General features: G+C 42.1%; 1 protein-coding gene across 14 annotated transcripts in view; it reads left to right on the forward strand.

Moving 5' to 3' along the window:
- The window catches only part of LOC126091654 (serine-rich adhesin for platelets), a 443,990-nt gene that overhangs the window by 350,822 nt on the left and 80,646 nt on the right, over positions 1 to 12,522 (forward strand). For all 14 annotated transcript variants that reach the window (XM_049907085.1, XM_049907086.1, XM_049907090.1 and 11 more), the window contains one exon: positions 12,135 to 12,234. In XM_049907085.1, coding sequence (XP_049763042.1) covers positions 12,135 to 12,234 — 100 coding nt within the window. The remainder of the gene's footprint in view (positions 1 to 12,134; positions 12,235 to 12,522) is intronic.

Genomic DNA, 12,522 nt, shown 5'->3' on the forward strand with positions numbered 1-12,522 from the left:
GATGTTGAAAATCGACATTTCATGGGCTAATGAGGAGTTACTTATATAATTAATCGACGTAGTCCCTGTAGGAAATTATGTACTTACGGTGTACTAGTTTTATCGTCTAAGATACTAGTTATAGCGTCCACTTGTCCGTTGAGGGGCGATCTGTTTCATCGTGCAGCTCATGTGCCTTCTTTGGAACTACCGTGGACATGTCCTTGTCCGGCGGCAGCGTGGAAGGCTGTTGAATGTTTCGGGCGCTCTGCAGAGCTTCGCTACTCGCAGACCGAAAAAGTCACCTCGTCTCGTCGGCAGAGAAACGAACCGTTCTTCAGTAGCATGTACCTTATGTTATCGGTTATTTCCAGTTGCAGAATTCGCCATTCACTCTGCGTCTCTCACGCATCCGCGTCTGCAATTATTACCCGTCACTATACCGACTTCACTTCACAAAAACTAGACACGGTAGCGTCGCGACTGCAAAACAAAGCAAAGTACACTTTAGACTAAAACAATGCTATGAAAAAAAAAAATTGACATGGAGTGAAACTGGTGCCACAAATGGCTGACTGTGATGTATGTGAATAATGATGGTTTCATCTAATACTGCCGAGTCACTGTTGAAACTTCATGAGCTGAAATAACAATTTAACGGCATCAAATAGCGGAGCTGTTGAACGTCTTTATGGAGCTTTGCATGCCGGGTGGTTCTGGGTAAACTGCACGACTCATTGATACTTACAGGGTAAAACAGAATGGTCAGTTGTCGTTCGACCACGAGGTATACATGTTAACAGGGAGATGCCTAGTAAACGGTTTGCGACAAAGTGAAGTTACCTACAGGTACAGCGAAGGAAGAGGTGGAGCGTTGTCGGCATGATGTACTAGGACGTTGTCGAGATGGAATACAACATTAGTAATGTGATGAAAGTGTGTTAGGTCCAGTACCTTTACAGATTGTGTGAGGTAGTCGTTACTGTTGGAGTACCTACAAGTTGTAGCCGTTGAGATCGTCACTAATACTGCATGACGCCCCAGTGCATCATGACAGTTATCTACCCACTGCAACAATTTAAACCGCATGCTGGGACATGATCCTGACTCTTTTCACGTAAACTAGCACTGCAATTATATATATATATATATATATATATATATATATATATATATATAAAACAGTTCCAGATATGGTGTGGTGCAATTTGTACGATATCTGTAGAACATGTGGAAAAAACAATATCTAAAGTAAAATGTTCAAAACTTCTGTGTTCGCATTGATAGTAACTTGAATTAGAAATTACATATCATAGAGATTCTTAGACGCTCAAGTTCATCAAATTTTGTGAGTATGTGATTCCGGATTTAAAACACTTCTGACATCGGTTGTAAAGCTGTTGAAAACTGTCAGCAAACGCTTCTTGTGGAATCGTTCGTGGCATCGTGGTCACGGTTTGTTGGATATCTGCAATGTCCGTGTGCTGAGCTTTCCCGCTCTACGCAAGGTGATAAATTCATTATTTGATATCTCGGAGCTTCATCTCTGCCTCTTGTAGGTAACGTACTATCGATTTTGCGGCTGTTCTCACTCATTAATGTTTTAGTGCTTGTTGGTAAGGAAATCATCATTTTTCCCATGTTTTTCCGTAGTTTATTTTGATGTGGAGCTTACTTGGAACATCCCAAAATGATATGATCTAGATTTCCATTGTCTTCTGGAAGTGGGAGAGTCAATCTCTCCATTCCTGCAGGGAAACATGCTTTTGGCAACCTTATTCTAGTAACTGATGTTGCTTATCTCCTTGGAGATTTTTCTGGCTGTACCCCGATTTTGTTGGCATATTGCACTGGAACGAAGCGAACAAAAAGTCCTTTTCTGCTGCGATATCTGTCACTTTTGTTCCCATTGACCGTCTGCCTCTTTTTTTTGAAACATTGAGAAAGTCTCAGTATGGCAGCTGTGTAAATATCGGGTCGTCTTCTTTGAAGCTTTCTTTTAGACCGTCTACTACTTCATAACGCCGAATATCTGATTGCCCTTCTGAGAGCCACGTCAGACGATTTCTAAGTGCAGCGGTAGAATGTGCTTCAAATGTCATCGACAGATCAGAATTTGGAAGCCTTTTGTTGCATCGTCTACACTGTTGGCCTAACATACTGTTGAACAGGTATGCATGGTCTCTTGAGATCTGACTAAAGGTAATCTCTGAATGCAGGCTACGATCGAAGCGTATAGCACTTTATGTTGCAGAAACTTCCTTTTGGTATGATATAAGAAAGTAAATAAGGTCTTATTTTATTTAGAAGTTCTGTAATAAGTTATTAGTTATTCGCACTACCTGTAGTCAAGTTTGACTTAATATTTCCTGCGTTCGCAACAGTTGTGATGCACTTCCCGACAGTTTCAGTCTCGTGGGTGTATAAAGGCCCCAGTGAGCAAGATGTCACAACAGCTACGGATTTGTTTTTTATTTTTTGCTATTTCCGAAAATCCATTTCTTGCAAAATTCAATGTCTTGTCGATGCTGTTACTTCCATTTCAACGCTCTTTATTTCGTCGAACAACCATGTTCTTCTGAGCAGCATTAGCACCGTAATGTGTGAGTTCGAGATAATATGGATGATATCAAAACTATTGACTAGATTCATCTACCATTGTCGCCCGCTAAGATGGTTCCTTCCAGATTCTGCGTAAGGCAGAGTGTATCCGTGACATACTGCGCTCGTATACTACGATTTACGCAAATTTACTGCACGACGGCGCATTTCTGTGATAACATCCTGGTGCTTCCAGCAAAAATAAACAAAAAAGAAGTAAAGATTTAACAATTCTATATTAACAGGATCTTCCATCAAGCTACGTTCCATTAGGAATGTGGGTGCACTCAACGACTGTGATAAGACATTCAAGACTTGAATATGACGTTCAAGACTTGAACGAACCGTCACAGAAGCCCGAAAAACAGGGGACTGACGTATTGATACCGCGAAATAGTGCATTGATAAAGGCTAGGCACTAGTCGAAATATAGATTTGCCTAATAAAACCTGAAAGAAAAGGACGACTGATTGCTGTAAACAGGATATTGCTGAAAACAGGATATTTACCAATGTTTCTTTTTCATTGGGTTGTCACACTTAGCCTGCTTCCCTGGCAGAGATTACTACATTACAGTGCATACAGACCTGGAGGTTGATAGCTCGACCGTTAAACAGGTTTTCACTGACAGAATCTATAAGATGGGTAAAATGGAAATTAGCGTTTGGCGTCATTGGCCGGGAGGCCCCTTCCGGGGCAGGTCCGGCCGCCTTGGTGCAGGTCTTATTCCATTCGACGCCACATTGGGCGACCTGCGCGCCGCATCAGGATGAAATGATGATGAAGACAACACAACACCCAGTCCCTGAGCGGAGAAAATCTCCAACCCAGCCGGGAATCGAACCCGGGTCCGTGGGACGCCAATCCGTCAGGCTGATCACTCTTTTTTTTTCATTTTGTTCGCTTTCGTTCGTTGCTCGGGGCGGACGTCGTAAGACACCCGTTGATCGATTAACTCACTTTTCTTTTTTTTATTACAGAGTGCAGCTAGCCCTCTGACCACTCAGCTCTCGGGCCGGACTGTAAGATGGGTGATGACGGGTTATAGTTAAAGAACTTACGACTGTGTCCTAGCAAAACTGCAAATCTCTCTGCTGTAGCTTAAGGATGCATCATAATGTGATAATAATCTGTCCGTGGGACATTCAGCGCGGCGGACCATTTACAAGTTGAGAAAAAGAAACACGCCATGAGTAGCATTATCATGTATCTATTTGTTTTGGAAGGGAACCGTGTGTCTCTCACTGTCAGACATATATTAACGAACAATTCTTGAGCACGTAACTGGTGGCAAAGGAGCCAGTGGTGGAAAAAATTGATTCTATGACAGGCGGCGTCACGGGGCACAGTGGTTGATGACCAGTAAACAAGAAGGCATTACGAAAACTAGTCTGAGACTACCGAACTCACGCCTAAAACTGTCACTAATTTACATGTGAGTTTCCTTCAGAAGCACACGCGATATGTTTTCTGACTGACAGCTTCCCATCACCCGTTTAGAGATTTGACGCAGATGGAGCATTCATTCGATTTTAAAAATGAAAAGAACTGATCTGATCTGCGGAAATACACTCCTGGAAATGGAAAAAAGAACACATTGACACCGGTGTGTCAGACCCACCATTCTTGCTCCGGACACTGCGAGAGGGCTGTACAAGCAATGATCACACGCACGGCACAGCGGACACACCACGAACCGCGGTGTTGGCCGTCGAATGGCGCTAGCTGCACAGCATTTGTGCACCGCCGCCGTCAGTGTCAGCCAGTTTGCCGTGGCATACGGAGCTCCATCGCAGTCTTTAACACTGGTAGCATGCTGCGACAGCGTGGACGTGAACCGTATGTGCAGTTGACGGACTTTGAGCGAGGGCGTATAGTGGGCATGCGGGAGGCCGGGTGGACGTACCGCCAAATTGCTCAACACGTGGGGCGTGAGGTCTCCACAGTACATCGATGTTGTCGCCAGTGGTCGGCGGAAGGTGCACGTGCCCGTCGACCTGGGACCGGACCGCAGCGACGCACGGATGCACGCCAAGACCGTAGGATCCTACGCAGTGCCGTAGGGGACCGCACCGCCACTTCCCAGCAAATTAGGGACACTGTTGCTCCTGGGGTATCGGCGAGGACCATTCGCAACCGTCTCCATGAAGCTGGGCTACGGTCCCGCACACCGTTATGCCGTCTTCCGCTCACGCCCCAACATCGTGCAGCCCGCCTCCAGTGGTGTCGCGACAGGCGTGAATGGAGGGACGAATGGAGACGTGTCGTCTTCAGCGATGAGAGTCGCTTCTGCCTTGGTGCCAATGATGGTCGTATGCGTGTTTGGCGCCGTGCAGGTGAGCGCCACAATCAGGACTGCATACGACCGAGGCACACAGGGCCAACACCCGGCATCATGGTGTGGGGAGCGATCTCCTACACTGACCGTACACCACTGGTGATCGTCGAGGGGACACTGAATAGTGCACGGTACATCCAAACCGTCATCGAACCCATCGTTCTACCATTCCTAGACTGGCAAGGGAACTTGCTGTTCCAACAGGACAATGCACGTCCGCATGTATCCCGTGCCACCCAACGTGCTCTAGAAGGTGTAAGTCAACTACCCTGGCCAGCAAGATCTCCGGATCTGTCCCCCATTGAGCATGTTTGGGACTGGATGAAGCGTCGTCTCACGCGGTCTGCACGTCCAGCACGAACGCTGGTCCAACTGAGGCGCCAGGTGGAAATGGCATGGCAAGCCGTTCCACAGGAGTACATCCAGCATCTCTACGATCGTCTCCATGGGAGAATAGCAGCCTGCATTGCTGCGAAAGGTGGATATACACTGTACTAGTGCCGACATTGTGCATGCTCTGTTGCCTGTGTCTATGTGCCTGTGGTTCTGTCAGTGTGATCATGTGATGTATCTGTCCCCAGGAATGTGTCAATAAAGTTTCCCCTTCCTGGGACAATGAATTCACGGTGTTCTTATTTCAATTTCCAGGAGTGTTCCTTTGATTATCTACATAAGGCGACTGATAAATATTTTGAAGAATTTCGCTTATAACGTCTGGAAATTGAATATCTCTAGCCATTGATTAATGTGAGTTGAAAGGATATTGTCATACACATTCTAAAATTAAATGTGAAGCACAGAATACAATCCATGAAGTATTATTGCTACACTGTTTGTCGTTCAATAAACTCAGTTAGTTACACTTGCTAATAAAGAAATGTACACGATAATGACATAGGCCGAAGCAATGAATTAAAATTTGTACCAGTGGCAGAATTCAAAGTGGGTCTCCTGCTTAATAGACAGATGCACTATCTGTTGCGCCACCGTGCTCTAAGATACGCATGTATTCCAATTTTCAAGAATGCAGTATGATTAACGTATTATGTTAACAGCCAATCTACTTGTAAATTTGAGATGGCAAAAACTGCTGGTGCATCAATTGATAGCGCATGTGCCTAGTAAGCAGGAGGCCCAGGTTCGAATCGTGGTGCTCGAGCAAATTTTAATTCACTGCTTCAGCCTACATCATTATTGTAGAGAAAGGTGAGACTCCACATGTCTCAGGAACATCAACTGTATATGATTAAATAAAAAAAAAATGGCTCTGAGCACTATGGGACTCAACTGCTGTGGTCATCAGTCCCCTAGAACTTAGAACTACTTAAACCTAACTAACCTAAGGACATCACACACACCCATGCCCGAGGCAGGATTCGAACCTGCGACCGTATCAGCAGCGCGGCTCCGGACTGGAGCGCCTAGAACCGCACGGCCACCGCGGCCGGCGATTAAATAAACTTCCAGTTACAGAACAGTCCTTGTTATCAGAATGACAGTTTATTAGAATTATATTTTATATAAAGCAAGCTGGTACGGAACATAACCTTGAGGCTACTACATACCTTTTGTTTCTGGATGAATCAGAACTACCCCGACAAACTTTAAATGGTTGTACAGGGATACATGCTTTGTGTTTTAGTACAAGGGGCCAACTTTCTCCGGAGGCAGGTTACACAGTACCAATGTAATAATGAACCATTTTCTTACCCCAGTTACCTTAGTAAAAAAGACTGTTACATGTAATAGCTGAAGCGCGTAATGCAAAACACAGGATTCGGTTTCTCGTATGCGATTATGAACTCATAACTAACACAGTCGGAAAAAAACCTACACGGAAACGAAGAAAGGAACAGTACTGAGTGCAGACTTCAGGACAACGGGTAAAATGAGGCATTACTGTTGTCAACAGCAGGCACCGAGAGCGAATGAAAACAAGACACACAATGCATGTCGTCGACATTTGCACTGATGTGCACCATTTTCAGCGCAATACAGATACAAAACTCACTGGGGCAAGAAACCAAACGAAATGCAACAACTCTGTAGCGAGTTGCCGGAGACCGTGGTTTCTTGATAACAAAATATTAAGAAGATACCTCTGTGCGCTCTCGTAAAAGTTTGTCGGTGGAGTTCTGGTGCACCACATTTTGATGTAAAATGCCTTGTTCCTGTTACTTTTATAACCTAGTCTGGGTCCAGAGCACTTCGCTTTCAGTTTACCAGGAAACAGAGCTCTCCAGAGAGTACTGATATAGCTGACAAACTTAGAATTATTGTCGAACGGATGTGTACTTAATATGCATTACTATTAAACAGTAAATTTAAAGTTGATAAAAATTATTAATCCATTGCTACTCCTTGGCACCCCATGTGCTGAGTTAATATGGCATACTTTAGAAAGGAATCGTGAAGGGGGAAAATCTCCGTCGTAACTAACCTAAAACAGCATATTGATAGCTGTCCAAGCCATCAAGTACTCATGTATTCCGATTTTCAATAGTGCCGTATGATTAACGTATTACGAAAACTGCCATCCACCTGTAAATTTATGATGACAAAAACTGCTGGTACGCCAAAAAAATTTAACTTTTGAAGCACTTTGTGGCTAGTAGATTTATGAGCTTTTTTTAAAGGAAGAAAACCACTTCGATATAATTCGACGTAAAGACGTAATATCGAGAACTGAAAAACAGCGTATAAAAAAATCCTGCAATATCTGAAACACAATGACAAATGTCCATCAAATTTGGTGTTAAGGAAGTATTTTTCACCTCCGTATATTCTTTTCTACAAGAAAGGGAGCAAATTGACCCCGTCGACAGACGTTTCCAGAGTGACATAGCAATCGCTTAGCAACAAGGAGTCAACAGAGTCAACTTTAACGAGCGTTTCCAACAGGGAGTTAGTTTAAAGTCAAGAAGACCTTTGGCAAGCCATTATGATTTCTCGTAAGAGCTTGGGTCGAGGCAAACCATGAAGGACCTAGTCTTGAACGATGTTGTAGCAGTGGTAATGAACACTTTGGAGATCTAGAGTAATCACTGTTATACATGCACGCTTTATCTGCACAACAAATTGAAATTCAGAGAAGAAAAGACTATTACGGCAATATTGCAGGCGAGACCATTACTTGTAAAGCTTTTGGGCTTTTTCCCCAGAAATGATGATCCGGCATGATAAGCAGGAGCGCTTCTGTGAATGATGGGCGAGTACGCTACTGGCTGGCTCATGCCTGGAGCTGAATAGCGTAGCGCTCCAAGATGACTCGATTGGTAAGAGCGTTGTCTAATAAATGCAAATATACAGTTCTAGTTCCGGTCCAACACACTTTTAATCTGTCAGGAAGTTTAATTAGAGCCAGTGTAAACTCTATCGTAATGTGAGAAGTACACTCCGGAAATCTAGAGGCTTTTGTCTAGTAGCGTGGACTGGTAACAGAATTACGATCGCCCTATTCGCGGGCTTGGATTTTTTTTGTTGTTGCGCCATCTCTCAACGGGCAGGGGAATAATAAAGGCTGAGCAAAACGAAGATTATTAGCAGATGGCGCCTTGACACGGTAGCCCCAAGAGCGAATGGGTGCCGCAGCATCATAAACTAGGCGTCAAGAGGCAAATCGATGAGCTGAAGTTTCGTCTATTTTTAATAAGCGCCGTGGCGCCCGATGCCTGTCCAGCAGCGGGCTGTAGGACCGCGGCCGCCATGAGAGCCGGTCTGCCGCTCATCCTCGTGTGGTCTGACAGTGAGGTGAGTAGTTTCTGTTGCTGCTGCCGACTGGATCAAGTTTTGGGACGCATCGGAAGTATGACCGTTACAGATGTCACGTGGTTTGCACGATTTCACTCTGGTACACTTATGTTAAAGTCGCGATTGATTATAGCAACTCTCTTCGGTGAATTCAGGCAGCGATACATATTGTAAGAAAAATGGAACGTATTTCCTAAAAAAGTTGGAAAGTAATATGTGAAGACGAGTGACGTGTAAAGCAAAAACAGAACGTGTACTCCGTTTTCCTTCGTTTATCCACTGTCTTGCTTCTCAGGAGCTGAAGTTGATACTGGTACCGGTAAATGGGACAACTTTAACACATGGTCGACGTGGGACAACTTTGCCGGCTCTAAAAAACGTTTATATTTCGTGTAGTTCCTGAACAAACCAAAAGAGGCGCCACTGTTTACATCAACAAGAAGACATTTAACAATGACAGTTTTGCTCGTTTTCAGCATTGTAATGTGTGTATATATCTTTACCGGTGGTTTTGTCTGATTATTGGAGGAGATGATTGATTTTTTTGACAGTCTAAAAAAGTATCTCTCTGTGCTATGTATTTGCAGCTGAGCAAAAATTGGTTTGAGTAACAGAGCATATAATTGTCTTACAGAATCACTTTTAGGATCATACCAATATCCACACGTATCTGTGATTGAGGCAAAGGATCTTTAAGTGATAGGTAACGGTACTGTACACTGGATGGCTAATGCGCAGCAGAAACGAAAGTATCATTCTGTAAGAGTCCTCAAATACGTTTTAAAACTATTACCACGGTATCTTTAGTATGCAGAGCCATTTTACCAGATAGCGTAGGACACACTCTCCAGTTGTTCACTTATCGTGTTATTAGGCTACCTGCAGAAAAGTATCGTAGCACGATGCTTGTAAGGAAGATCATAACGGTATAGACATTACCGGCACTGTATTTCACTTGGTGTACTGAACGACACCCCCATTTAAAAATGGGTTCAAATGGCTCTGAGCACTATGGGACTTAACATCTATGGTCATCAGTCCCCTAGAACTTAGAACTACTTAAACCTAACTAACCTAAGGACATCACACAACACCCAGTCATCACGAGGCAGAGAAAATCACTGACCCCGCCGGGAATCGAACCCGGGAACCCGGGCGTGGAAAGCGAGAACGCTACCGCACGACCACGAGCTGCGGACTAAAAATTGGTAAATGTCGAATAATGCTCACAATGAAGAAAGGAACACAATATTATGTGATTAGAAGATTCGTAGCAATCCTCTGAATCCAGCTAGTCATTTATATATCTATGAGTTACATTACGAAGTTATATAAATCAGACGAAATAAACACGTGAAAACGAATGAAAGGCGAACCGATACATTTGTTGAAAACTATGGAAAAGTACGATATCGGTATGTGTGTTTTAGTGAGACCTATTCTAGTGCACTGTTAAACGGTGTGGAGTCCGTAGCAAGTAGGGATGACAGCAGATATCGAAGGAATCCAGGACGTAACTTCACGTTTTTGGTGTAGTCCATTGGGTTGTAACAGAGATTCCCAGGAAATGTAAATGTGAATCTTTGAAAGAAAGATGATGCCCTCTCGAAACCAAGTTGGGTAAATTTTGAGAACCAGAATTCGTGCAGACTGCGCAACAGTTCTCCATCACCAGTTTTACATCTCTCTTACGGATCATGAAAATAACAGAAGAGAGATTTTAAGGCGGATACAGAAACAGTCTGTTTTCCTCATCCCATCAGTGAATGACTTGAGACAGAGAGTGACTAAAGGAGGAGCAATGGCCTTCTGTCATGCACTGTACAGTGGCTTCAAAATGTAAATATAGTTGTGAAAGTTCATCCGATATTCAACCCAGCTTAACCAATAGTTTTGTGCAGAGAATAATCTGCAGATTATAACCTGCCTTTTCGAAATTTTATAGTTTTCCCTCCATGGAAATAACCTGAAAAGTTTTAGTATTTTTGGAAAATACTCTAGGAGAATTTACTTTAGAATGAGGTTTGAACTCCTGCTGATGCACATTCAACATATGCATGATGGTAATTTGATGAATACTAACCTAGAAGCCTCACAGTTCATTGTGCACATCTTTATGTAGCTTTGTGAGATAGTTTAGGAGATGTCCATTCAGAGCTGTGACACCAACTGAAACGCTCTTGAAAAATGTAATCCTATATTTGATGTCTAAGCTGCTGAAGTGATGTCATCAAAAGTGTTGCACGAGGAATTAGCTCTATTTCTCAAGCAAATACTAGACAGAATAAGCTTAATTTTTCTATTCATTTGAGAGAAAGGGCCAAAGAAATTAGACAGACAGTAAAAACTTGCAACGGCGAGAAAGTTTAAGTCGCTGGGAAAACTGTTACATCATAAATGATAACTATTTTATTCACAACTGAAAACATTATTGCAGGAAGATAAGTTGTACCAAATCTACTCATAATCTGGACTCTAGTGATTTATGTTTATCACAAAATTTCTCTGTAAGCAAAATTTACATTGATGAATGTTAAAACAATCATAAGAAAAGTACGTACCTTCATGTGCGAAGAATGACCTTAACAGTCAAAGTAGTTCCAAATTGAAGCTCATTTCTTCCTGCTGTGGAATGGGAGTTTAAAGAAAGCTTTTGCATCAAAATGGCATAAAAAGTTATTAAAATCTCATGAAAGCAGGTGTTTGGGCATTATTTTGTGCTATGGTTTATCCTCAGTTTATCTTTTCTCAAATTAATGCTTCATTCAGTAATAAATCAGAAATGTTTTCCTTTTGGCCAGCATGCATCAGTGTCATTTGAAGGTAATAAATACTGCTGGTTGTGTTGGTTATTATCTTTTTATACATTAATATTATTATGTGGATTATAAACAAAAAGCAGTAATTAATTAGAAAATATTCATGGTGAATTTAGTTTATTCTGTATGCAATATAAACCATTCGTGCACTTCATTATTAACCTTTTCTGTTATAAACAGCATGTAAACCCATCTGAAAGAAATTAATTTAACTTTATGTGTACCAATTGACCCGAAGACATACATGTGCCCTTGCTCCAAATAGTCTGCTTGTACTTTCTAATGTGTACTTGCAGCATAAAGTGATACACTAACTTGTCTTACAGAAAAAGAAATTATATTAATACTTTCTAAAATTTGTTTTTTCAGTGGTACTGTTGCTATAAACCTATTTATAAAACGTTCATATCAGCAGCACAGTTCTGTTTCAAATTCATCTGCAATTCATTACTGTTTACCTTAAAAAAGCTTAAATTATTTTTACTGAAATTGCCACAAGTATAAAGTCAGTAAAATTTATTACTTGTTAATTTAGTAAATGACAAAGTCTGTATATACTTTGTAGGAATCACTGTATTTAATAATGTTTCATTATTATTCTTCCTTATTCTATTGCGCAGTCACCGCAGTGTTGTTTCTTCTTTCAGGATGAAAATTCAACAGATGGTTCACAGCACAAGGCTATTGATTTGGAGAAGCTGTTTACACCAGCTTCTGATTCAGGAGAAGTCACCCCTTCTCGACACAGTAAGCAGTAACTGTAGTGATATAGCAGTGGAATTGCTCATTCAGAAAACTGTTTTGAGTGGTATTTTCTATATATTTTGCCACTCTGTTAGAAAATTGCAGTAGAATAGTGTGTTCCCTTTTATTTTTGTTTCGTTGGTGTCAGGGATTGGATGTTTCTGTGTCAGTGTTCAAGTTGCATATTCTGTTTATAGTAACATTTCCACTTTTTTCAAAAAACCCAAGGAAAACTGTGCAGATACACAATGACATAAGATGGAAGGCAATTGTAAATTACTTTTACAAAAT

This window comes from Schistocerca cancellata, chromosome 1 (genome assembly GCF_023864275.1).
Source record: "Schistocerca cancellata isolate TAMUIC-IGC-003103 chromosome 1, iqSchCanc2.1, whole genome shotgun sequence".
Classification (NCBI taxonomy): domain Eukaryota; kingdom Metazoa; phylum Arthropoda; class Insecta; order Orthoptera; family Acrididae; genus Schistocerca; species Schistocerca cancellata.